Source organism: Sparus aurata, unplaced genomic scaffold (assembly GCF_900880675.1).
Source record: "Sparus aurata unplaced genomic scaffold, fSpaAur1.1, whole genome shotgun sequence".
Taxonomy (NCBI): Eukaryota; Metazoa; Chordata; class Actinopteri; order Spariformes; family Sparidae; genus Sparus; species Sparus aurata.
The window spans coordinates 290,660-317,227 of record NW_022045106.1 but is presented as its reverse complement, the minus strand read 5'-3'; the positions used below and the strand labels follow the sequence as shown (position 1 = coordinate 317,227).

The 26,568-nt window shown below is 46.2% G+C and overlaps 4 protein-coding genes across 4 annotated transcripts; 3 read left to right on the top strand and 1 right to left on the bottom strand.

Moving 5' to 3' along the window:
- Positions 1 to 1,241: 1,241 nt before the first annotated feature.
- On the top strand, positions 1,242 to 4,192 carry LOC115577623 (protein disulfide-isomerase A3-like). The gene is made up of 6 exons (XM_030410499.1): positions 1,242 to 1,901; positions 2,247 to 2,355; positions 2,815 to 2,943; positions 3,082 to 3,161; positions 3,234 to 3,291; positions 3,386 to 4,192. Exons 1-6 carry the CDS (start codon positions 1,873 to 1,875, stop codon positions 3,473 to 3,475), a joined length of 495 nt encoding a protein of 164 aa, XP_030266359.1. The 5' UTR covers positions 1,242 to 1,872; the 3' UTR covers positions 3,476 to 4,192.
- A 5,549-nt stretch (positions 4,193 to 9,741) lies between these two features.
- Positions 9,742 to 16,304, top strand: cct3 (chaperonin containing TCP1, subunit 3 (gamma)). The gene is made up of 14 exons (XM_030410531.1): positions 9,742 to 9,894; positions 11,057 to 11,118; positions 11,529 to 11,579; positions 11,806 to 11,868; positions 11,953 to 12,049; positions 12,142 to 12,259; positions 12,858 to 13,044; positions 13,162 to 13,311; positions 13,411 to 13,543; positions 13,719 to 13,800; positions 13,882 to 14,062; positions 14,405 to 14,650; positions 15,862 to 15,993; positions 16,086 to 16,304. The coding sequence occupies exons 1-14, from the start codon at positions 9,867 to 9,869 to the stop codon at positions 16,176 to 16,178; spliced, it is 1,623 nt and encodes a 540-aa protein (XP_030266391.1). The 5' UTR covers positions 9,742 to 9,866; the 3' UTR covers positions 16,179 to 16,304.
- Positions 16,305 to 16,681: 377 nt separating this feature from the next.
- Positions 16,682 to 20,292, top strand: glmp (glycosylated lysosomal membrane protein). Its single transcript, XM_030410532.1, has 7 exons — positions 16,682 to 16,823; positions 18,173 to 18,340; positions 18,545 to 18,643; positions 18,835 to 18,999; positions 19,152 to 19,370; positions 19,504 to 19,772; positions 19,903 to 20,292. Exons 1-7 carry the CDS (start codon positions 16,725 to 16,727, stop codon positions 20,075 to 20,077), a joined length of 1,194 nt encoding a protein of 397 aa, XP_030266392.1. The 5' UTR covers positions 16,682 to 16,724; the 3' UTR covers positions 20,078 to 20,292.
- Positions 20,293 to 21,820: 1,528 nt separating this feature from the next.
- jtb (jumping translocation breakpoint) lies at positions 21,821 to 26,023 on the bottom strand. Its single transcript, XM_030410535.1, has 6 exons — positions 25,797 to 26,023; positions 24,438 to 24,690; positions 23,298 to 23,338; positions 23,098 to 23,183; positions 22,919 to 22,998; positions 21,821 to 22,830 (listed from the first exon to the last, which is right to left on the bottom strand). Exons 2-6 carry the CDS (start codon positions 24,524 to 24,526, stop codon positions 22,674 to 22,676), a joined length of 453 nt encoding a protein of 150 aa, XP_030266395.1. The 5' UTR covers positions 24,527 to 24,690; positions 25,797 to 26,023; the 3' UTR covers positions 21,821 to 22,673.
- Positions 26,024 to 26,568: the final 545 nt, after the last annotated feature.

Here is a 26,568-nt window from a genome sequence, read left to right as displayed (position 1 = left end):
CACCACGAGAGAGAGTTCACGTACGTGCCTGAGCTAAACCAGGCCCAACCGGGATATAATGATAATACACCACGAGAGAGAGTTCACGTACGTGCCTGAGCTAAACCAGGCCCAACCGGGATATAATGATAATACACCACGAGAGAGAGTTCACGTACGTACCTGAGCTAAACCAGGCCCAACGGGATATAATGATAATACACCACGAGAGAGAGTTCACGTACGTGCCTGAGCTAAACCAGGCCCACCAGGGATATAATGATAATACACCACGAGAGAGGAGTTCACGTACGTACCTGAGCTAAACCAGGCCCAACCAGGGATATAATGATAATACACCACGAGAGAGAGTTCACGTACGTGCCTGAGCTAAACCAGGCCCAACCAGGATATAATGATAATACACCACGAGAGAGGAGTTCACGTACGTACCTGAGCTAAACCAGGCCCAACCGGGATATAATGATAATACACCACGAGAGAGAGTTCACGTACGTGCCTGAGCTAAACCAGGCCCAACCGGGATATAATGATAATACACCACGAGAGAGAGTTCACGTACGTGCCTGAGCTAAACCAGGCCCAACCGGGATATAATGATAATACACCACGAGAGGGAGTTCACGTACGTGCCTGAGCTAAACCAGGCCCAACCGGGATATAATGATAATACACCACGAGAGAGGAGTTCACGTACGTGCCTGAGCTAAACCAGGCCCAACCAGGATATAATGATAATACACCACGAGAGGGAGTTCACGTACTGCCTGAGCTAAACCAGGCCCAACCGGGATATAATGATAATACACCACGAGAGGGAGTTCACGTACGTGCCTGAGCTAAAACCAGGCCCAACCGGGATATAATGATAATACACCACGAGAGGGAGTTCACGTACGTGCCTGAGCTACAACCAGGCCCACCGGGATATAATGATAATACACCACGAGAGAGAGTTCACGTACGTGCCTGAGCTAAACCAGGCCCAACCGGGATATAATGATAATACACCACGAGAGAGGAGTTCACGTACGTGCCTGAGCTAAACCAGGCCCAACCGGGATATAATGATAATACACCACGAGAGAGGAGTTCACGTACGTACCTGAGCTAAACCAGGCCCAACCGGGATATAATGATAATACACCACGAGAGGAGAGTTCACGTACGTGCCTGAGCTAACCAGGCCCAACCGGGATATAATGATAATACCACCACGAGAGGAGTTCACGTAAGTGCCTGAGCTAAACCAGGCCCAACCGGGATATAATGATAATACACCACGAGAGGGAGTTCACGTACGTGCCTGAGCTAAACCAGGCTCACACCGGGATATAATGATAATACACCACGAGAGGGAGTTCACGTACGTACCTGAGCTAAACCAGGCCCAACCGGGATATAATGATAATACACCACGAGAGAGAGTTCACGTACGTGCCTGAGCTAAACCAGGCCCAACCGGGATATAATGATAATACACCACGAGAGGGAGTTCACGTACGTGCCTGAGCTAAACCAGGCCCAACCGGGATATAATGATAATACACCACGAGAGGGAGTTCACGTAAGTGCCTGAGCTAAACCAGGCCCAACCGGGATATAATGATAATACACCACGAGAGGGAGTTCACGTACGTGCCTGAGCTAAACCAGGCCCAACCGGGATATAATGATAATACACCATGAGAGGAGTTCACGTACGTGCCTGAGCTAAACCAGGCCCAACCGGGATATAATGATTATACACCACGAGAGAGAGTTCATGTACGTGCCTGAGCTAAACCAGGCCCAACCGGGATATAATGATAATACACCACGAGAGAGAGTTCATGTACGTGCCTGAGCTAAACCAGGCCCAACCGGGATATAATGATAATACACCACGAGAGGGAGTTCACGTACGTGCCTGAGCTAAACCAGGCCCAACCGGGATATAATGATAATACACCACGAGAGGGAGTTCACGTACGTGCCTGAGCTAAACCAGGCCCAACCGGGATATAATGATAATACACCACGAGAGGGAGTTCACGTACGTGCCTGAGCTAAACCAGGCCCAACCAGGATATAATGATAATACACCACGAGAGAGAGTTCACGTACGTGCCTGAGCTAAACCAGGCCCAACCGGGATATAATGATAATACACCACGAGAGGGAGTTCACGTACGTGCCTGAGCTAAACCAGGCCCAACCGGGATATAATGATAAAAATAAGGTGTGTGTGTGTGTGTTTGTTTCAGGAGGGACGGTCAGTCGTTGGAGAGGTTTTTAGACGATTACTTCACAGGTCGTCTGAAACGTTATGTGAAGTCTGAACCTTTACCTGATAGGAACTCTGCTGGTGTTAAGGTGAGTCTGACAGAGTTCAGAGCAGGTCACTGAGAGGATGAGGGTGTGTTACCTGATCAGAAGGGATGGACCAGTATTGAACTGGTACTGGTTCCAGATTGGTCGGTACTGAAGCTGTCAGTATTTCTGTAACATTAGTTCATTCTAACATCATGTAGTCTTAACATCATCTTAACCTCCCTCACAGATGCTAATGTAGGCTAATAAAGCCTGTACAACAGACTGAAGATACACGTCTGACCCCTGACCTCTGACCCCCTGACCTCTGACCCCCTGACCTCTGACCTCTGACCCTCTGACCCCTGACCCTCTGACCTCTGACCCCCTGACCTCTGACCCTCTGACCCCCTGACCCTCTGACCTCTGACCCTCTGACCCTCTGACCCCCTGACCTCTGACCCTCTGACCTCTGACCCCCTGACCTCTGACCCTCTAACCTCTAGCCTTGCTGTGCTGTAGGTGGTTGTTGCAGAGTCCTTTGACAACGTTGTCAACGATCCAGGTAAAGATGTTCTGATCCAGTTCTACTCTCTGTCCTGTCCACATTGTAAGAAACTGGAGCCGGTCTACAGAGAGCTGGCTGACAAGGTAGGAACACGACTGCTCTACAGTCCACATGCTCCACCTGTTTTAACCCAGCATGCTTCAGGAGCTGACTTCTAATATCCCAGCATGCATTTCACATCCCTAACCCTAACCCAAACACTTATTTCTCTTCTCTGTCAGCTGCAACATGATCCAAACATCGTTATCGCCAAGATGAACGCAGCTGATAACGACGTCCCGCTGGGTTACGATGTCCAGGGGTGAGGAAGTCTGCATGTGCAGGTGACATGTTAACAAGGGACCAGGTGTTCACTTCCTGTGTCTGTCTGCAGGTATCCCACCATTTACTTTGCTCCAGTTGGGAGAAAAGACGAGCCCATACGATACGAGGTAACACTCAGCGTCATCAACAACCCACCAAGGTCATACACCGTGACATCACTTGGTGCCCGTTGGTCACATGATGTCGTCTCTGTCTTCTCAGGGCGGTCGCGAGCTCAAAGACTTCCTGAAGTTCCTGAAGCGCGAATCGAGTCACAGTCTGCAACTCGGCGGGTCGAAGGAAGAACTCTGACACACTTTCATCCACCAATCGGGACGGACCAGCTGGTCTCCATGACAACAGACATGTAGAGAGAGGAGTGGACCTGGACCTGGACCTGGACCTGGACCAGAGGTGGTCACAGAGTCCAGTCACGTTCCCCGTACATGACATCATCTATGACATCACCAGGCTGCCTGCTGATTTGAAAATGGGTTATTTTTCATTATTTATTTGTTTTTGGAGTCGTGTCGGGTCAAGGGGGCGTGGTCACTGTTCACCAGGATGTGGAAAAGCATTCTGGGAAATGAAGTCAGCAACAGAGTTGATACCAACAATACATTGTTACATGTTTACATTTGTTCTCATTAATGAGACGTTTGTTCGTCAGCTGATCTGAAACAAAGACGTGTTTCTGGTTCTGTATCGTCTCTTTTTGTTTTCGCACAGAAGGAAGTGACAGACTGTTTCAGTGAGATCACACTTCGCTTCCTGTTACAATTTAAAAGTTCAGTTGTTTTACTTTGATGTCTTTTCAAAATAAAAGCAGTTGTGAATCATCTGCACTGACTTTATTCAGATTTATTTATGACAAAAATGTATGGAACTTATTTATTGTTCATCTGTGGATAAACCTTATCTTATTTATTTATTTTTAATTTATGACATTATTTGAGCCTTTTTGTACACGTGGTGACAAACTGATGCAGAAGTCTGTTCTGTTGTTTAATAAACTGACTGATGATCAAAGCGTCTGCTTATTTAATTACACCCTGTTATGTGACTGATGACAACATTAATAACATTATCTATATGTAAATGTGAAGTTTACCCATCTGATAATGAATACAGCGGAAATACAATCATAACTTAAGTCAACAGAGACAATTCAAATAACAAGCTTTTCATTTTAAGATGTGAGTTGATGATGTCATGTTTTCATTAGACCTTACAGGCATGTGATTTTTCCGGATTTTCCCGGAAATCCGGATTTTTCGACATGAAAATGCGACCCTCGTGAATCATGCAAATCCGCTTTTTTTGGGGGGGGGGCAGGCCGCCAGGCTGCCATTAACCACCAATAGGTTTTAACAGACCAGGTGTTTATTTGGGACAGGCGTTTAATTCCCTTCTCACAAAAATCCGATGAAAATGTCACAAAGTTCTCCAGCTTGTCGGTGAGTTCTCTGGCATCCTGCTGGGCAATAGTTGTCTTCTGCAGGTGAAGTTGTTGCGGCGGAGGAAACGATTCAGCCAATCAGCACTCACAGCAAACTCCTCATCTCTGCTGTCACTCACCGTGGCGGACATTTGTTTCTCCATCACCCTGATCATTTTGCGGGACACTCTCTCGTGGCGTGCCCGTTTGCTGATAACTCATCCCCGCATGTTTATCTCAGGCTCCTCGCTCGCCTTCTTCCTCCCTCCAGCAGGCAGCCTGGCCCTGCTGCTGTCCTCCTCGGACAGACGCTGAAGCTCACCTTGATTTTTCTCTCCCTCTCTTGGGGTCGACAGAGAAACATCTAGCGGCCGAGTCTCCCGAGTTTTCCTCTGCATATTTTAAGACAGAAAGTTTGCTGCACCGGAGCCATGGCGATCATCAGTGTGATGACTGACAGAAAGCAGCACGATACGTGAAAAAGGCGAAGAAAAAATCGTGCAGTGTCAGTGGTAGCGTATTTTTTTTCTTATTTTTTTTTTGTTAATAAATTAGACTTGGCATTAATTTGGAACCGGCGGTTATTTACCAAAATATACACCTGCACCCAGCGTTTAAAGGGGACCACATGATGTGTTTTATAATGTGTTTATGTGTTTACAGCTGCTAATGTATGTAACGCTGTTACTGTGATGATACATGACAGTTAAATATTGAATCTGTCTATAATAACCACATCCTGACATGTAACTGTGATTTTTGATAATCTAAGTACTAATAATAACAATCATGACAAAAAATTAACAAACACTGCAGATCACGATAAGAAGCTGATACTGGCAGTGAGCTGCTTTCTTTTCTTTTAGCAGCGAAGTGATGTACTCCATGACAGAACATTATAAAATATGATAATGTATAAAATAACATTTAATGGTAAAAAACAGTACAGTTGCAGTAGGCTTCTATTATAAATATGCAGCATATATATAGTTTATCATTATTATTATTATTAGCATTTTTATTACGACTATTTTTCCGCATATTCTTGACTTTGAATGGGAGCTGCTGTAAAGCATTTCTGTTTCTGATTCATATATTATGCAGTCAGTTGTCCAAATTTTAAGTTGAACTAAATGAACCAAGACAGATGTCACATTTACATGTCAGGGTGTGGTTATTATAGACATCTGACCCGAGACTGAGGAAAACGTTGATGTACAGACTCAGCGACCACAGCCGGGCCTTAGAGAGCGGCAGACACAGACAGACCCGGCTGTCCAGAGAGGACCGGCTGTGTCGGTTCTGTCCACACAGACAGACCCGGCTGTCCAGAGAGGACCGGCTGTGTCGGTTCTGTCCACACAGACGGACCCGGCTGTCCAGAGAGGACCGGCTGTGTCGGTTCTGTTCCACACAGACGGACCCGGCTGTCCAGAGAGGACCGGCTGTGTCGGTTCTGTTCCACACAGACGGACCCGGCTGTCCAGAGAGGACCGGCTGTGTCGGTTCTGTTCCACACAGACGGACCCGGCTGTCCAGAGAGGACCGGCTGTGTCGGTTCTGTTCCACACAGACGGACCCGGCTGTCCAGAGAGGACCGGCTGTGTCGGTTCTGTTCCACACAGACGGACCCGGCTGTCCAGAGAGGACCGGCTGTGTCGGTTCTGTCCACACAGACAGACCCGGCTGTCCAGAGAGGACCGGCTGTGTCGGTTCTGTGCACACAGACGGACCCGGCTGTCCAGAGAGGACCGGCTGTGTCGGTTCTGTCCACACAGACAGGTGGAGACAGAGCAGCACTTCCTGCTGCACTGTGACACATAGACAGACATCAGAACCCAGATATACATTAAAATCACAGGTACAACCCCAGACTTCCCCAAACTATCAGACCAAGAAAAACTCCAACATTTACTGGGAGAAAAAACTGGCACTGCTGTAGATGCAGCGAGATCTGTGAATGCTGCCACAGGAGAAGAGACGAGCTGCACAACAACACCTGACATGATTTCCTCCACATGAACCAGCTGATCCTGACTGGGTTCTTACCTGCACACTGATATTCTGTTTACTAACTGACTATTGTACTGTAATTGTTACTTTCATATGATACAAACACACACACACACACACTCTTTCCTTTTTTTAATTATTAAAATATATATATTTTTTCATATTTATCTTTTTTTTTATTATCATTATTAATTATCTATGTATTCTTTCTCTGTAATATTAATGCTTTGACCATATTGTTAAACACAGTCATGCCAATAAAGCTTATTGAGACAGACAGGAGATGCCCCCACTGGTTGTCCCCCTAACTATAGAGAGTTTATAGTCCCATCAACAAAACTCCATGGAGTCACCCAGGGGAGAGACTCAGGGGGAATGTTGATATGGTATAAGTCAGAACTAGCAAACTCAATAGAAATAATGAAAAGAGGGAAATATCACATTTGGTTAAAGATGAAAAACAATATAATATCCACAGAGAAAACAATTTTTTTTTATGTGCAATTTATATTCCCCCAATAGAATCTCCATATTTCAATGAGGAGATTTTCTCCACCATAGAAGAAGAGATCAGCCATTTCCAGGCCCAGGGATCTGTGCTGATCACTGGAGATTTAAATGCTAGAACTGGCGAGGAGCTCGACTTTACCAGTACTGAAGGTGACAGTTACATGACTGGAACTAACCTTGACTTCCCTATCCTTCCCAACAGGAATAATTATGACAAAAACACAAACAGGAGTGGAAAACAAGTCTTACAGCTTTGCAGAGAGCTGGGTCTGTACATTGTCAATGGAAGACTGCGAGGGGAGTCCTTTGGACGGTATACATATTGTTCAAACCTTGGCAGCAGCACTGTTGATTATGCTATAACAGATTTAGACCAAACCTCTTTGAGAGCCTTCACGGTGAAAGAACACCTCTATCAGATCACTCTCAGATCACTTTGTATCTGAAAAGAGCAGACACAGGTAACACATGTTCTGAGCCATGCACACTGCACAAAATAAAGAAAAGATACAGATGGGCCCAAAACAGCCTGGCACAGTTCCAGGACGCAATGGTCAGTGAAGATATCCAGTCTCTTCTAGACTCCTTCCTTGTCCAGAGCTACCCTCAGAATACAGCAGGTGTAGAGCTTTGTCTGGTAAACATTAACCACGTATTCCATCATTTGGCCTCATTATCAAACTTAAAATGCAAAACAAAACAGTCGAAGAAAATGAACAGGGAGAGGTGATTTGATTCAGACTGTAAAACCATCAGGAATACATTAAGAAAAGTCTCAAATCTAAAACACAGGAATCCAGACAGCCAGGAGCTCCGCCTGAGTTACTGTGAGACTCTAAAACAATATAAAAACACACTGAGAACAAAAAAAGAACTCTGTTGCCCAGAGAGGACAGACACCATCAGACCTGCTGCCCAGAGAGGACAGACACCATCAGACCTGCTGCAGAGAGGACAGACACCATTAGACCTGCTGCCCAGAGAGGACAGACACCATCAGACCTGCTGCAGAGAGGACAGACACCATCAGACCTGCTGCCCAGAGAGGACAGACACCATCAGACCTGCTGCAGAGAAGACAGACACCATCAGACCTGCTGCAGAGAGGACAGACACCATCAGACCTGCGCAAGAGGACAGACACCATCAGACCTGCTGCAGAGAGGACGTGACACCATCAGACCTGCTGCCCAGAGAGGACGGACACCATCAGACCTGCTGCCCAGAGAGGACGTGACACCATCAGACCTGCTGCAGAGAGGACAGACACCATCAGACCTGCTGCCCAGAGAGGACAGACACCATCAGACCTGCTGCCCAGAGAGGACAGACACCATCAGACCTGCTGCAGAGAGGACAGACACCATCAGACCTGCTGCCCAGAGAGGACAGACACCATCAGACCTGCTGCAGAGAGGACGGACACCATCAGACCTGCTGCAGAGAGGACAGACACCATCAGACCTGCTGCAGAGAGGACAGACACCATCAGACCTGCTGCAGAGAGGACGTGACACCATCAGACCTGCTGCCCAGAGAGGACGTGACACCATCAGACCTGCTGCAGAGGACGGACACCATCAGACCTGCTGCCCAGAGAGGACAGACACCATCAGACCTGCTGCAGAGAGGACAGACACCATCAGACCTGCTGCCCAGAGAGGACAGACACCATCAGACCTGCTGCCCAGAGAGGACAGACACCATCAGACCTGCTGCAGAGAGGACAGACACCATCAGACCTGCTGCAGAGAGGACAGACACCATCAGACCTGCTGCAGAGAGGACAGACACCATCAGACCTGCTGCCCAGAGAGGACAGACACCATCAGACCTGCTGCAGAGAGGACAGACACCATCAGACCTGCTGCCCAGAGAGGACAGACACCATCAGACCTGCTGCCCAGAGAGGACAGACACCATCAGACCTGCTGCCCAGAGGACAGACACCATCAGACCTGCTGCAGAGGACAGACACCATCAGACCTGCTGCCCAGAGAGGACAGGCTGTGCTGTCACTGTGATGAGGGAGCTGTAGAAACACAACTACACTTTCTAACACAGTGTCACAAGTACAGACACATCAGAGAGGAATTCTTTCCACTATTTCAAAAACATTGCCCGGAATTCAGAGGTTTGACAGAAATGACCCCTCATTCTGGGGGAAAAGAAAGAATGTGCAGTGTTGGCTGCTAAATATGTCACTTCCTGCCACAACAAAAGAGACGACCAGTGGGACATAGATATATATAATCAGATAGACATTTATACCGCCACCGCCACCATCTCCTTTTATTTATTTATTTATTAATTTATTATCGTTTCACTTATCTATATTATCACTATTTGTATTATCCCAACTATTAACATCTCTTCATTTTATTTCATTTTATTTTCAATCTGTAATCTGTAGACATAAAACAATATATCAATATATGTACATGCAATATATATATATATATATATATATATAAATATATATATATGTATATGTATATATATATATATATATATATACATTGAAGTCTGGGTGGTTTTCTCCATAAAAGGCTCATTTCTAACGATCACTTTGACGCTTTTATCTCATTGACTCAATTGGTTAAAGCCACTGTCCGTCACATTGATCCTCTCATCTGATTGGTCGGAGGAGTGGTTGTTTTCCCGCCCCTGACGCTCCGCCCTCCTTCCTGCCGTTCCTCTCAGAAGCTTCCAGGCCGCCGCAGTCCGGGACGCTCTGTCAAAATGTTCGGCCAGCAGGTTTTAGTGCTCAGTAAGTACCAGAAAACACCTCAACTACTGCTTTAACGCTTTTACTACAACATGACCGCTGTTTGTTACCGTCACCGTCTCTGGTTTGGAGCCGCTGACCGTCGGGACGGCCCGGCTGCGACACAATGCGGAGACCGGTTACTAACCAGCGGCGGAGCATGTGCTTCCTCCCGATAGTGTGCTAATATGCTAAACGTTAGCATTACTCACAACGAGCGACAGCTAAATCCTACCAGTGTTAGCATCGTTAGCTTTTGTCGTGTGTGTTTAGAGGCAAATGAGAGCATGTTAGGATGCTAGGCTAAGCTGTTCGAGCCTCGTCACTCAGCATGGAAAAGTAACGTAGCTAGCTTGCTAGCAAGCTAAAAGGGAAATCTCGTTTTCTATGTAATCAGCCGTTTAGCGGCGAAGCTTCGAGTGCTGCCACAGCGAACCGCTCCGTGACTGGACAGTGCACAGCGGCTAATGCTAACATGCTAATGGTAGCTAACAGTGGACAGAGGAGAGTATTAATGCTCTTTTGTTGAAGCAGCCACACCCTCACTCCGCTGATATCATAAATAACTGATCAATATTGATAGCTATTGATTATGACGTCACGTAGAAACGTGTTAAATTTGATCTTATTGTGTTGATGTGCTTCCTATGTTTTATTCTGACAGAAATAAAAACTGCGCAGTGATTTTATTAACGTTAGGGAAACCGTCATCATTAATTAAAAATAAATATGTAAATATGAATAAAATGTCCGCCTCTGTCTGAGTTTAGTTTACTGCGAGAGAAAATGTATATTTAATGTATTAATTTAACGCTGCCTTTAACTCAACACTTTCAGAATGATTTTCCTTTTAAGTGTTTTTAAATAAATGTTGAGGTGTTTGTGAACGCACCCTGACAGTGATCAGGTGATTCAGTCTGTTGTAAAGATCAGATGATCAGTGTAACCTCCTCACTTTATTCATCAGAAGATATTTGAATAATTTTACTTCATCTCAGTTTAATGTTTTTGTGTCCTTGTTCTAAAGAATCAGTTAAATTCTGAACTGATGGAAGCTGTTAAACTGCTGTTAAGCTAACAGTGGCTGTGAACAGTGTTGGTCTCATTGATCTTGATCCAAGTGTTTGTGTGTGTGATGCTTCATTAACATCATGTTTCTCTGCAGACCAGAACATAAAGAGGGAGTCCGGTCGTAAAGTCCAGACCGGGAACATCAGTGCTGCAAAGGTCAGTTTCTATTGGACCACAGGACACTGAGGCTCGTGGTTGGGCTGGTTGTCAGGGTCAATCTCAGAGAGTCATACTGAACAATCAGTCTCTGGTGCACGCACGTACACACACACAAACACACAAACACAGTGGTCAAATCTTATACTTTTGATTTAAACTGGTCAAACTGGCAGACAGATGGAACCATTGACGAGGCGTCACAACGACATCACAGCATCTCTTCAACACATTTTATCAGGATGACATGGATTTAAAAACACATCGTCTCCATCTGGTGTCACAGCATCATCTGTTTCTTTGTAGAAGCTGAGTGGTTGTAATGGTTTGTTGTTTATGGATGAGCTGTTTGTGTAAAGGCTAACTGCTCTGTGTGTGTGTGTGTGTGTGTGTGTGTGTGTGTGTTTCAGACCATCGCAGATGTGATCCGGACCTGCCTCGGCCCGCGGGCCATGATGAAGGTGAGACAAGTTAACAAACGTCCTTCAGAGGTGAAGGATGAAAGAGTAAAGTGACGACTGGAGTTTGTCACAATTCAGTTTAAAACTCCAGAATGTTTTTCATCCTTAATGAGTCGACTGTAATTTCATCAGGAATCATTCAGATGATTGATCTCTGAATTTCAGAGCTGAAACCTCTGTTTATAAACACATAATGAATGATAGTGATTTTTGTGTGTGTGTGTAGATGTTGCTTGACCCGATGGGAGGGATCGTGATGACCAATGATGGAAATGCCATCCTCAGAGAGGTGAGCTCACCTGGCTGTAGATCAGAGAGTGGCTGGTTTTTGATCTGTTCTTGTTATTGACAACCTACATCTCCATGGTAACAGATCCAGGTCCAGCATCCTGCAGCCAAGTCCATGATCGAGATCAGCCGCACACAGGATGAAGAGGTGGGAGACGGGACCACATCGGTCATCATCCTGGGTGAGCACTAAAACATGCAGGATTGTCATCAGTAACATCTCATGACATCATCACGTCAGTTCTGTTGATGTCATCATTTTAAATGTGTGCAGCTGGAGAGATGCTGTCTGTGGCGGAGCAGTTTCTGGAGCAGCAGATGCATCCGACCATCATCATCAGCGCCTACAGGCAGGCTCTGGAGGACATGCTGGAGACCCTGAAGGAGATCAGGTACACACACCAGCTTTTACTGTGAAAGGGCAGCAGGAAGGACTCCTGCTCCTCACTGTGATGACATGCTTTCTGGAAGCTTTGTTATCCCCACCGGTTGTGTTTTGAGTCTGCCACAGCGCTGTACGGGTAGACAGCTGGCGTCGGGAGGCTGCGGAGTTCCCGCGATAATCACATGATCACTCGTGCCCGCAGTTATAGGTCTGTGTTATAAACACAACACCACGAAGTGTTCCCGACCGAAGGATCAGCAGAAGAGCTTGTGTTTGTCTCTTTTGTGAGATTTGTGTGCTGCCGTCAACACGGAGTGTTTTATTTTGAAAAGTAACCGGATGTTATACTTCCTGTCTGCTCGGTGCTAAATTCAGCTGAATTGCTGCGTCGTGCTCCGGCATCCGCCAGATATAGAAGTCCTGCGTATCCGCTCCGTCCACGCAGTGGACCTGCTGGAAATTAACACATACAATAAAGTGAAACCATCAGCTCTGCTGGCGTAGCGGAGATGGAACGCAGCGGACACGTATCCAGTGGAAATTGGCCGTTAGTGAGTTTATTTGAATGTTAGTTGGTTCTGATTTGTTCTCGTCTGTCCTGTCAGCACCCCCGTGGACACGGCAGACCGCTCCATGATGCTGAAGATTGTCCACTCTGCCATCAACACCAAGGCTCTGAGCCGCTGGTCTGAGCTCGCCTGCAGCATCGCGCTGGACGCTGTCAAGACCGTCGAGCTGGACGACAACGGGCGCAAAGAGATTGATATCAAGAAGTACGCCAAAGTGGAGAAGGTACCACTTCCTGCCTGAAAATCTAACACTTCCTGTAACGCTTCCTGTAACGCTTCCTGTAACGCTTCCTGTAACGCTTCCTGTAACGCTTCCTGTAACGCTCTGTGATGCGTTCAGGTTCCAGGTGGAATCATTGAGGATTCGTGTGTCCTCAGAGGAGTGATGGTGAACAAAGATGTGACTCACCCGAGGATGAGACGGATGATCAAAGAGCCGCGTATTGTTCTGCTCGACTGTTCTCTGGAGTACAAGAAGGGGGAGAGCCAGGTAACTAACACACACACACACACACACACACACACACACACCCCACACACACACACACACACACACACCGTGAAACATAATGAATTTGTGTGTGTGCAGACAGACATAGAGATCAGTAAGGAGGAGGACTTTGCGAGAATCCTGCAGATGGAGGAAGAATACATCCAGCAGATCTGTGAGGACATCATCCGTCTGAAGCCGGACCTGCTGTTTACTGAGAAGGGCATCTCAGGTACACACACACACACACACACATACATATATACACACACACACACACACACACACACACACACACATACACATATGCATATATATACACACACACACACACACACACACACACACACACACACACACACACACACAGGAGCACATTGTGATGTGATGTGATCTCTTTGTGTCAGATCTGGCTCAGCACTACCTCATGAAGGCCAACATCACCGCCATCCGCCGCGTGAGGAAGACTGACAACAACCGCATCGCCAGGTAACCTGCTCACCTCACAGGCTGCAGCCAATCAGCTCTCAGCAGACAAGTCTTTAACCTCTGTGTGTGTGTGTGTGTCAGGGCATGCGGGGCTCGGATCGTCAGTCGGACTGACGAGCTGCGTGAGGAAGACATTGGTACGGGGGCGGGTCTGTTTGAGGTGAAGAAGATCGGCGATGAGTACTTCACCTTCGTCACCGAGTGTAAAGACCCTAAAGCCTGCACCATCCTGCTGAGAGGAGCCAGCAAAGAGATCCTGGCTGTGAGGACACACACCGTCTGTCATGTGCATCACTGAGTCACTGAGTCACTTCACTCTGTAAACACTTTACTTAAACTCTCTGAAGATCACTGATGAGCCTCGAGTGTCTCTGAACTCCATTAACGAGTGTTCAGATGTTCAGAGTTGAGTTAAAACACACTTTATAACATCGGAGCTCCGTCCCTGATGTCTTCGTTATTTGGACGTTCTTGTAAATTCAGCAGATGTTCTACATGATCTACTTTCTGTCCTTGAGTGAAAACATGGCATCTGTGTGTTGCTGGGTCAGTCAGAGGCAGGTGAACACCAGGTGTGATCATGTCTCTGTAACTGTGTGTTCAGGAGGTGGAGCGGAACCTGCAGGACGCCATGCAGGTGTGTCGCAACGTGCTGCTGGACCCTCTGCTGTTGCTCGGCGGTGGTGCCGTGGAGATGGCGGTGTCAAAGCGTCTGATGGAACGTTCCCGAGCTTTGACTGGCATCGAACAGTGGCCGTACCGCGCCGTGGCCCAGGCCCTCGAAGTCATCCCCCGAACCCTGATCCAGAACTGTGGAGCCTCCACCATCAGAGTGCTGACTTCACTGAGGGTACAGAACTTTATTCAAACTGTCTAACTTTATCAACAACTTCACTGAGGGTACAGAACTTTATTCAAACTGTCCAACTTTATTAACAACATCACTGAGGGTACAGAACTTTATTCAAACTGTCTAACTTTATCAACAACTTCACTGAGGGTACAGAACTTTATTCAAACTGTCTAACTTTATCAACAACTTCACTGAGGGTACAGAACTTTATTCAAACTGTCCAACTTTATTAACAACATCACTGAGGGTACAGAACTTTATTCAAACTGTCTAACTTTATTAACAACATCACTGAGGGTACAGAACTTTATTCAAACTGTCAACTTTATTAACAACATCACTGAGGGTACAGAACTTTATTCAAACTGTCCAACTTTATTAACAACATCACTGAGGGTACAGAACTTTATTCAAACTGTCTAACTTTATTAACAACATCACTGAGGGTACAAGACTTTATTCAAACTGTCTAACTTTATTAACAACATCACTGAGGGTACAGAACTTTATTCAAACTGTCCAACTTTATTAACAACATCACTGAGGGTACAGAAACGTTATTCAAAACTGTCTAACTTATGAACCAACAATCAATCTGAGGGTTAACACAAGAACTATATTCAAAAACTGAAGCAACTATTAACAACTCACTGAGGGTACAGAACTTTATTCAAACTGTCTAACTTTAGTAAAACATCACTGAAGGTTACAGAACTTATTCAAACTGTCTAACTTTATGAACAACATCACTGAGGGTACAGAACTTTATTCAAACTGTCTAACTTTATGAACAACATCACTGAGGGAACAGAACTTTATTCAAACTGTCTAACTTTATCAACAACTTCACTGAGGGTACAGAACTTTATTCAAACTGTCTAACTTTATTAACAACATCACTGAGGGTACAGAACTTTATTCAAACTGTCTAACTTTATGAACAACATCACTGAGGGTACAGAACTTTATTCAAACTGTCTAACTTTATTAACAACATCACTGAGGGAACAGAACTTTATTCAAACTGTCTAACTTTATTAACATCACTGAGGGTACAAGACTTTATTTAAACGCTGACAGTGAAAACACACCTGAGTGTAAATGGTGCTGGCTTGGCTGCTCCAGGTAAACTTCTACTACAGAGGGTGTTTCTACTTCACTTATTTGTTTGTGTTATTGATTCTCTGTTTTTGTGTGTGTGTGTTCAGGCCAAACACACTCAGGACAACAGTGTGTGTTGGGGCGTGGACGGTGAGACCGGCACTCTGTGCGACATGTCTGTTCTGGGGATCTGGGAGCCGCTGGCTGTTAAAGCTCAGACCTACAAGACCGCCGTCGAGGTCTGACAACACCTGATCACTGATTATTGATTACCGATAACTGATCATTGCTCTTAGTAACATTTCCTTTTTCTGTTTCTCTCTGTCATTAGACGGCCATCTTGTTGCTGCGTATTGATGACATTGTCTCTGGTCACAAGAAGAAAGACAAAGACGGTCAGATGGGAGGACAGGGAGCCGAGTAGATCCACATCGATCCAGATCCACGTCAGAGTCTGTGTGTGTGTGTGTGTATGTATGTATGTGTGTGTGTGACCAGAAGACTCACTGAAACTTAATAAACCGTCAATAAAGTTAAAGTTCTGAACGTCTTCCTGCTCTCAGTTGTTCTTCTTCCACAGATCAATAAAGTTTTTTGTTACTGAAACAGATTCGGTTGATAACCAGTTAGTGACACACACACACACACACACAGTCACACTGCTGATCAATAAATGATGCAGTGAAGCTCTTAAAGAATCAACATGTGATCAGTTATTCAGACTAATCAATCAAGTGTGAGAAATGAAATCAATAACTCACCAACCTGCTCATACTGTGACGTAATTTAAAGTGGTTGCAGAGGAGATGACGTCAGCTCAGCTCTGACTGGATTCTGTTCTGCTCTGTGTTCAAAATCACCGTTGTCAATAAAGCTTTCAAATGTACATGCGGTAGGCGGGGCCTGTCACAGTCAGCTGACTTGGAGCAGGCGGTCATGTGACCCGCGACGCCGCACAGTCACAACAAAGATGGCGGCGGTGCTGAAGCGGAGCCGCGGGCTCGGCTGTGTGCTGTTGGTTCTGTCCGTGTTCACACTGGGTTACTGCACCACGAGCTTCAGACGACAGGTGAGCACACGCGAGACACGTTCTCTCTGATGCTAATGCTAATGCTAATGTTAATGACTCGACGACACGACAGGAAACAGGAAGTGAAAGTGCTCCAAGAATCTTCAGTCAAACAGACGAAGTTAGTCTCAGAGGTCCAGTAGGACAGACGGGTTCGAACTGACCGTTCTGAAGGTTCTCAACAGCTCAGCTGATAGTTAGTTAATCAAAGAATTCTGTTCCTTAACCAGTTTGTCTGATCGGACCTACATTTAGTTAGAGAGTGTGTGTGTGTGTGTGTGTGTGTGTGTGTTACAGTGGGTTGATGGGTGTGTAAACATGGTTCTTTGGTTTTGTTCTGGTCTCTGATCTCTTCTAATTGGACAACGAGGGAGGCCTATGTTTATGGAAGCCTGGATGGTCTGTTTTACATATAATGGATGAAATGGAAACATACTTGAACTGAATGACTTTAATGTTAAATATAGCACGAGTCGCTCCAATGAGATCTATAAAAAAAGTCTCACAGAATATCCCAAAAGTTTTGATCCAAACGATAAAGAACAACACTTTGAACATACCAACTCCAAATTTACACAAAGTGAAGATAGATGATCTGGACCCAGTGAACGAAAAATGTAATAATGGCAGCACTTAGTTTTGTAGAACAAAAAGCTCACTCACTCTTAAAGATGATAACAAATCTGAAATATCAAATATTCCAACAAAATTCTTAAAATTCCCAATTCCCCCAAAGTATAAAGAAGTTCATTTTAAAACCATAAACAACATTTATCGCTCAAATGAATTTATGAAAAGAAGAGTTACATGTGTGGTAGAAAACTGTTATATTTGTAAAACGAATTTAGAAATAACAGAGCACCTGTTGGATGAATTTGAGACTGTCTGAAATTTGTGGAAATCTGTCCACGACTTGATATCGTCCGGTTCCAGAAACATGCTCTTAAGAATGAACTCTCCCTGTTACAAAAGAGTCTGAAACAAATAAATAGTCCCCATGCAAATAAACTGTACACATTTATAGCAGAATTTAACCTATCCTATGTAATTAGTAAGAACTTACTTGTCTATATGATCTTATTAATAATAGTTTTATTAATTAATTTATTTGTTCATTTATTTTTTTGCCCCTCTCATTCCTTCTTTCATTGTTAAATATATTTCACCGTCAGAATCCTTCAAGTTGGTTCTTCATCGGAGGTGTGAATCCACTTTGAAATGTGGAATGGTGATTGTTTTTGTGAGAGGTTGTCGTTACTCATGTTATGTTAAATAAAGCATTAAAAAAATAAAATAAATAAATAAATAAAACTTCTAATTGGACAACTGTTTCTTCCTCTCTCCATCAGTTGACGGTAGTGTTGAACCCTGGCTCCTCCTCCTCGCCACCTCACGGTGGTGACCTGCTGCACGTTAGAGCCGTGGGAAACAACGACACGCTTCACTTCCTGTTCTGCAGCTTGGGGGCGCCGACGCTGCTGCTCGTCCACACCAACACTTCTTCTTCTACTGTCAAGGTCTGAGTGAACATCACAGGAACGTGTTAATGTCTTCAGATCTGTGTCGGTCCTCCTGGTGTCTGGAAGGACGGAGCGACGGTGTGGCGTTTACTGACCCACAAGCCAATCGGCAACAAGGAGCCTCCACCTGTTTAATGTCCTGTAGTCTCTGGTTGGTCACACCTGTCCTGAGCACCAGATGTTCTTGTGTTTGTCTCTCAGATGAACTGGACTCAGTTTCTAGATGGGAACCACAGTGGCGGCCTGAAGGTGGAGCCTGAGAGCAGCATCCTGTACAGCACCGCCATCGTCTTCAGCCGGGTAAGAAACATCCGCCTTAAATCGGCCTGTGTGCTTTAAGTCATAGTTCAGCGTTCAGGCAGCTGCTGTGTTTGTGTTCTTTAAGGAGGTTCTCTCTGGTTCTAACAGAACGTTCCTGTCAGAATCAGTAAAACATGTTTCTGGATGTTTTGTTTGTTGTTTTGGTTGATTTAACGAGTTTTGTGACTCAGCTTTTGGAGTACGATGACAGTAACGACACGGCCGACCCGACCTCTGACCTCTTCCCTCCGTACCGGCTGGACAACTTCACCTGGTCTCGTCTCAACCTATCAGAAACCAGCGCGCTGCTCTGTGGAGCCGCTGACTCCTTCACCAACGGATCACTCTGCCTGCAGGTCAGTCTGTCGTCATGGTGACTCACGAGACCTCTGACATCACAACATTTACATTCAACCATCATCACGTGATGACATCATCAGCAGATGTCCAGTGTTCAGTAACTTTGATCAATAAATTCAGTAATTATTAAAAGTTGTATTTTTTTCAGTTGTCAGTGTTTGCTGAAGAGGGGCGTGATCAGGCATGGCCCCGCCTCCTTCACACAGCTAACTCCTCACAGCTGGGGGTGTGGCTTGACGGTGTGTTGCCGCGGGCAGCTCGTTCCAGGTTCCTGTTGGAGCTGCAGGCGGTGGGTGGGGCTCATCCTCTGAGCAGAGTGGAGGTTTATCGATCGATCGACGACGAGTTCACACCATCGATATTCCAGGTGATCCATAACTGAGCCGACAGGAAGTTAAAGTGATCAACACGACCGACTGTCTACTTCATCACCTGACATGTGTGATGATGAAGATGATGATCACAGTCTTATGAGAATGTCTTGGCCTCTGACCTCTCAGGTGTCTCGCTGGGTTCCGTCGGAGAACAGCAGCTCTGATGTTCTGGGGTTCCTTCAGTGGAAGCCGGTCGCGTACCGTCAGCCTCACCCGGCTCTGGAGGACGCCACGCCGTGCCGCCACTCTGAGCCGCAGCCTCAGAGTGGCGAGGCGACAGCAGCGACATCCCGTCTCATCAGAGCATTCTACACAGAACCAGAAACATTCGGCCTGAACGTGAGCTTCGGGCTGGCAGGAGACCCGTTCTACAACAGCACCAAGTTCCTCAGCTGGTCCGTCCTGTTTCACCATTCAGTCTGAACGTTGAATGTTATTCTGAAGGTTCTAATGAGAAACAATGCACTTTTATTCAGAAAGTTCTGCAGGAATGTTAAATAACCTTTTCTTTCTGTGTTCCTGCAGGACGGTGCTGCTGGGATCCGGTTCTCCTCCTGTTGATTCGTTCTCTCCGCTGGTTCTCAGCATGATGGCGGTCGGCCTCGGCACTCCCATGATCCTCCTGCTGCTGGGCGGAGTCTGCGTCTGCGTACGTAAGAGGGCGGCGGCCATGGCTGCGGCCTACGAGCCAATCAACTGATGTGGAGGAGGAGTTTGTTTTTAAAGACTCAGGTGACGTGACTCTCCAGCCAATCAAGCTGCCGGAGACTTTTATTTTCTTCACCCCAAGAAGAGAAATGTTTATTTTTATTAAAATGATTTGAATAAATCCAATAATTAATTTCTAATTAATGAGTGATGATGATTCAGCATTAATCTGCATTTTGTTTACATTTAACAACAACAGCGTCTAAATATCACAAATATAAAGCTTCTTATTTTAAACAGGACCTGAGTCGACCAATCAGGAGCTCTGATTTCAGGCTGCGTTCACGTTCAAACACGTTTCTGTACAGTTTGATCATTTCACTTTAATGAAATGTTTTAAATAAAAAAGTTTATTGATGAAGTTATCAGATTACTTCAGTTTGTAAAATAGTTTGACTTCACAAGGTTTTGTCACATAAAATGTTTGAGGGGGTCACCTGGTTACCTGTGCAGGTAAACCCCGCCCCTCTTCTACTGGTTACCTGTGCAGGTAAACCCCGCCCCTCTCCTACTGTGTTACCTGTGCAAGTAAACCCCGCCCCTCTCCCACTGGTTACCTGTGCAGGTAAACCCCGCCCCTCTCCTACTGTGTTACCTGTGCAGCTCAACCCCGCCCCTCTTCTACTGGTTACCTGTGCAGGTAAACCCCGCCCCTCTTCTACTGGTTACCTGTGCAGGTAAACCCGCCCCTCTCCTTCTGTTTACCTGTGCAGGTAAACCCCGCCCCTCTCCTGTGTTACCTGTGCAGGTAAACTCCGCCCCTCTTCTACTGTGTTACCTGTGCAGCTCAACCCCGCCCCTCTTCTACTGTGTTACCTGTGCAGCTCAACCCCGCCCCTCTTCTACTGGTTACCTGTGCAGGTCAACCCCGCCCCTCTCTCACTGGTTACCTGTGCAGGTAAACCCCACCCCTCTCTCACTGGTTACCTGTGGCATCTAAACTCCGCCCCTCTCCTACTGTGTGACCTGTGTAGGTAAACTCCGCCCCTCTCTCATTGATTACCTGTGCAGCTAAACCCCGCCCCTCTCTCACTGGTTACCTGTGCATCTAAACCCCGCCCCTCTCTCACTGGTTACCTGTGCAAGTAAACCCCGCCCCTCTCCCACTGGTTACCTGTGCAGGTAAACCCCGCCCCTCTCCTACTGTGTTACTTGTGCAGCTCAACCCCGCCCCTCTTCTACTGGTTACCTGTGGCAGGTAAACCCCGCCCCTCTTCTACTGGTTACCTGTGCAGGTAAACCCGCCCCTCTCCTACTGTTTACCTGTGCAGGTAAACCCCGCCCCTCTCCTGTGTTACCTGTGCAGGTAAACCCCGCCCCTCTCTACTGTGTTACCTGTGCAGCTCAACCCCGCCCCTCTTCTACTGTGTTACCTGTGCAGCTCAACCCCGCCCCTCTTCTACTGGTTACCTGTGCAGGTCAACCCCGCCCCTCTCTCACTGGTTACCTGTGCAGGTAAACCCCACCCCTCTCTCACTGGTTACCTGTGCATCTAAACTCCGCCCCTCTCCTACTGTGTGACCTGTGTAGGTAAACTCCGCCCCTCTCTCATTGATTACCTGTGCAGCTAAACCCCGCCCCTCTCTCACTGGTTACCTGTGCATCTAAACCCCGCCCCTCTCTCACTGGTTACCTGTGCATCTAAACCCCGCCCCTCTCTCACTGGTTACCTGTGCAGGTAAACCCCACCCTTCTCCCACTGGTTACTTGTGCAGTTAAAGGATGATGACTCAGCTGATGGATGATGTCTCGGTTTATTTTTCTTCTCAAAACAAAACAAACTTTTTTACAGTCAAACCCCAAACTGAACAATGAAACCAGCTGCTGCTTTCAAAGACACTCAGACGTTTGAGCGCCGGCTGCTGAAGGAAACATTAAGAAGTAAATTCTGACCAACCGGAGACGGCTGAGACGAAGACGCCTGTCAGATTCGGTCACACAGACGTGAAACCACGGATCACAAAAGAAGAGAACGTGGTTCATTGAACAGTGATGATCTGGATGATCATGAGACAAAGGCCCGCCCTCAGTCTGACATCACATCCTGTTTCATCCGGATGAGACGGCGACATTGGACGATCAATCAATTGATCCAACTGTGACCTATGAAAAGCTCCTGCTGCATTTCTGACGGTGAATTTGGACTGAGGTCCAGTTCTGATCCACTCAGACTAGTTCAGGTTCAGCTTGAGCCAGTTGAACTCAGTGAGAGTTAAATGTAAAGACTGATCAATAATTCAGATGACGCTGAACTCTGATTGGCTGTTTGACTTTGTTCAATAGTTTCAATTCAAGTTAAACTTCAACCAATCACAATGATTGATTATAATGACATCATCCGAGCTTGAGTTCTCTGACAGGAACGTGGCTGCCTGGACTCTGTCACTTCCTGTTTCAGGATCCATTTTAAATAAAGTTGAGGATGATGAACAAACAGTCCGGGTCTCTGCAGGTTTGTCATAAGTCCTGGTCCCTGGTGGACCTCAGTGAGACCACTTCACACACACACCAAATTTTGTTAAAATACTGCTCAAGTATAAAAACACACTCGTCCAGATCCAGGTTCCGGTCACGGTCCTTCTGGTGTCCTAGATGGACTCAATCTGGCGGCGGACCTTCTCTGAGGCGAGACGGTCAAGCCAGCGTTGACGGATGACCACAACAACGGCGAAAAGAGCCGTCAAGGCCAACATGGCCGCCTCGAACTTCCAAAAGAGATGTTCCTCCATCACTGCAGAGCGACAGCTGAGGGGGCGGGGCATCACAGAGAGGGGAGGTTAGAAAGGAGGCAGGATCAGTGTCTCACTATGTGCGTCAACGGCGTCTATCTCACCTCTTGTGCTCGTCTCTGTTGGATCTGGTGCAGTTGACCCGCTCCACGTACCCGGTCAGTTCACAGGCTGACCACGACCTCTGAAACACAGCAGTAGTAACACTCTGTTGTCATGACGACCATCAGCTGTTTTCAGGACCGGGTCTTTAAATGTGCTGGAAACAGTTTTTGACACTCACGGTCTGGAAGGCGTTACACTGCAAACACTCTGTGGTCACCACAAACTCCTCCAGCTGCCAGCAGGGGGGGCCCTCCGCCTTCACTGCTGCAGGAAGAAGACAAGAAGAAGGGGGAGGTCTAAGGTCACACAGTTGGAAATACAGTGTTGTACTCCCAACAAACTTTGCTGCTGCTGTTAAAAATGTCTTGGTGTTGGTACCTGAAGTTTTCTCGTCACTCAGCAGAACTGCTCCGAACACTCTGAAACACAACATAACATAAGTTCTAATAGGTCCATTCACAGAACACCAAGAACCTTCTGACTACAGACTGACCTCTGACTACAGACTGACCTCTGACTACAGACTGACCTCTGACTACAGACTGACCTGACCTCTGAGTACAGACTGACCTTCGACCTCTGAGTACAGACTGACCTCTGACTACAGACTGACCTCTGACTACAGACTGACCTCTGAGTACAGACTGACCTCTGGCTACAGACTGACCTGACTTCTGAGTACAGACTGACCTTCGACCTCTGAGTGCAGACTGACCTCTGACTACAGACTGACCTCTGACTACAGACTGACCTCTGAGTACAGACTGACCTCTGGCTACAGACTGACCTGACCTCTGAGTACAGACTGACCTTCGACCTCTGAGTGCAGACTGACCTCTGAGTACAGACTGACCTCCGACCTCTGACTACAGACTGACCTCTGACTACAGACTGACCTCCGACCTCTGAGTACAGACTGACCTCTGAGTACAGACTGACCTCTGACTACAGACTGACCTCTGACCTCTGACTACAGACTGACCTCTGAGTACAGACTGACCTCTGGCTACAGACTGACCTGACCTCTGAGTACAGACTGACCTTCGACCTCTGAGTGCAGACTGACCTCTGAGTACAGACTGACCTCCGACCTCTGAGTACAGACTGACCTCCGAGCTCTGACTACAGACTGAGCTCTGAGTACAGACTGACCTCTGACTACAGACTGACCTCCGACCTCTGAGTACAGACTGACCTCCGAGCTCTGACTACAGACTGAGCTCTGAGTACAGACTGACCTCCGAGCTCTGACTACAGACTGACCTCTGACTACAGACTGACCTCTGACTACAGACTGACCTCTGACTACAGACTGACCTCTGACTACAGACTGACCTCCGACCTCTGAGTACAGACTGACCTCTGAGTACAGACTGACCTCCGAGCTCTGACTACAGACTGACCTCTGAGTACAGACTGACCTCTGGCTACAGACTGACCTCTGGCTACAGACTGACCTCTGACTACAGACTGACCTCCGACCTCTGACTACAGACTGACCTCTAGCTACAAACTGACCTGAGGGACACGAGGCCCCAGAACAGGGCGTGGAGGATGAGGATTCTGGGCCGGCAGCAGGCCACAGGGATCCGACAGTCGCTCTCCATCAGGCGGCTCTTCCACCAGGACGACACCACAGCCACTCTGACTCTCTGATACTGGTGATGGACCAGCGACTAACTGGTTCTGGCTCTGGACCGGTTCACTGGCTGACAGTTGCTTCCTGGTCACATGATGTTCTGAGGGTTTCAGGGCTGCAGGCTGCTGAAAGCTGAGAGATAAACAGATCAATCAGTGTGATCATCTTGATTGTGTTGATCAGTAACGATCAGGAATCAGACTTCTCTCTGATCTGACGGTGACTGTATTCACATCCGTCTCAGGTTCTTTATGATGACGTCCAGAAGAGGTTAAAACAAAGATTAAATATCAGAAAAGTGTTCCATCAGTCCGTCAGGTTCAGGTTCAGATTGACGAGTTGACAAATGAATCAAGTCACGAATGAGTTTAAAATAGTTCTGACTCAATAGTTGGCTTGTTAATTAATACAATCATCAGCAGATTCATTGATAATGAAAACAATCATTTGTAGTCCACTCGTTCAGGACACAAAGAAAAGTCAGCTGATCATCACTGATGACATCATTGTTTCACACAACCTGCTGACTATGACTTCATTATCAACAAACACACCTTGTCGGTTTGTCGTCCAATCAGCTCGTTGATATTTACCTCACAGATCAATGAGTCTGATGACGTAAATGTTGGTTTAGTTCTGACAACAACACGTCAGAAACCTAATGTCATCATGGCGTCACAAACGGAGCTAAAGTGACTCTCAGTTACTGATTATTGACAGATGATCAATCAAATCAATACGTCTGAATTACATTTCTTACTCAGCACTGTTCAGTTTGATTAATAATCTAATAAAGTAGATTGATTACCGACGAACATTCAGAAACATTAAACTAAGATGAGCCTTGAAACTTTTACTTGTTCCACGTAAATGTGATATAACTGATGATATAACTCAAAACTAATGAAACTGTCCTGAGAACAGCGTCTGATGATCAATTTAACTCTTTTTCTATTCAACAACTTATTTTGACGTTTGTTTCCATCAGTTAGCAGCTAAGCTAACAGAGCTAACAGAGTGATTGTCGAGGCTTTAACAGACCAAGTGACGACAAACAGAACAAAATCCAACGATTTAAAAAGAAATGTTAATTAAAATCTAATAACTAACGATGTTCGGTGAGCACGCGGCCCAGCTGTTTGCCTGCTCATGCTAACATTTAGCCTGCTAACATTGTTTACAATGGTACATGCTAAAGTTAGCTCACAGTTAGCTTAGCTTCGGATCAGATCACTCACCGGGAACAGCCGCCATCTTAGAGTCAGCGCAGGACCAGCGAGGAGAAGAGAAGCGATTCACAGACGAACTGTGGTTCAAACAGGAGCTTCGATCCGCAGCTGGGGACGATCAGTCCGCAGTCACCGATCACTGATTATCGATCTGCTGCTTTCTACCAAACACTCGCGCTGCTCTCACCTCTGATTGGTTTATCCAGACATTACTGCCCTGATCCCCACAAATCAGCACGCAGCATGCCTAAACCTAACCAATCAGAGGTACAGTAGGGCGGGCTCATAATGACGCGACAGGTTAGTGTCAAATAACACAGGTATAGCTTCCGGTAGGGTTTTTTTCAAAATAAAAACATCATCTTGTCAGCTTTAATTAAAAACCTGTTTGGTGAAAACACAGAAACATTTCACACGTTGTTTTCATATATTTACTATACAATGATAACAATAGCTGCATTATTTCTTAAGGACTCCTCCACAACTGAAACATTCCTTCATATAAGAGGGATTTATTTTAATATCTATTGTTTTGAGAGTGACTTCCTGCTTCATAAAGTTGTAAATATGTTGCATCAGCAGAAACAGACTGCTGAATGATCAGAATACCTGTAATAAGAAATAGTTTGATAATAATCTGTGGTGTTTGTATTTAAGTATAAATGTGTATATTAGCTGTGATCGTATCAGTAACTTTAGCATAATATCCACTTAATAATATAACAGCTCGACTTAATCATTTCAGGTTTTTCCTGTGCTAAATGTCTTTTACCTTTATTTT

Bases quoted from the DNA above. Each gene is read 5' to 3' on its own strand.
- LOC115577623 (XM_030410499.1), top strand. From the start codon at position 1,873: ATGATAATACACCACGAGAGGGAGTTCAC. The intron at 2,356-2,814 runs GTGAGTCTGACA...GCTGTGCTGTAG, and splicing joins GGAACTCTGCTGGTGTTAAG to GTGGTTGTTGCAGAGTCCTT. The intron at 2,944-3,081 runs GTAGGAACACGA...CTTCTCTGTCAG, and splicing joins ACAGAGAGCTGGCTGACAAG to CTGCAACATGATCCAAACAT.
- cct3 (XM_030410531.1), top strand. From the start codon at position 9,867: ATGTTCGGCCAGCAGGTTTTAGTGCTCA. The intron at 12,260-12,857 runs GTACACACACCA...CTGTCCTGTCAG, and splicing joins GAGACCCTGAAGGAGATCAG to CACCCCCGTGGACACGGCAG. The intron at 13,801-13,881 runs GTAACCTGCTCA...TGTGTGTGTCAG, and splicing joins GACAACAACCGCATCGCCAG to GGCATGCGGGGCTCGGATCG.
- glmp (XM_030410532.1), top strand. From the start codon at position 16,725: ATGGCGGCGGTGCTGAAGCGGAGCCGCGGGCTCGGCTGTGTGCTGTTG. The intron at 18,341-18,544 runs GTCTGAGTGAAC...TTTGTCTCTCAG, and splicing joins CTTCTTCTTCTACTGTCAAG to ATGAACTGGACTCAGTTTCT. The intron at 18,644-18,834 runs GTAAGAAACATC...TTTGTGACTCAG, and splicing joins CCGCCATCGTCTTCAGCCGG to CTTTTGGAGTACGATGACAG.
- jtb (XM_030410535.1), bottom strand. From the start codon at position 24,526: ATGGAGAGCGACTGTCGGATCCCTGTGGCCTGCTGCCGGCCCAGAATC. The intron at 23,184-23,297 runs GTACCAACACCA...TTCTTCCTGCAG, and splicing joins GAGTGACGAGAAAACTTCAG to CAGTGAAGGCGGAGGGCCCC. The intron at 22,999-23,097 runs GTGAGTGTCAAA...GCTGTGTTTCAG, and splicing joins AGTGTAACGCCTTCCAGACC to AGGTCGTGGTCAGCCTGTGA.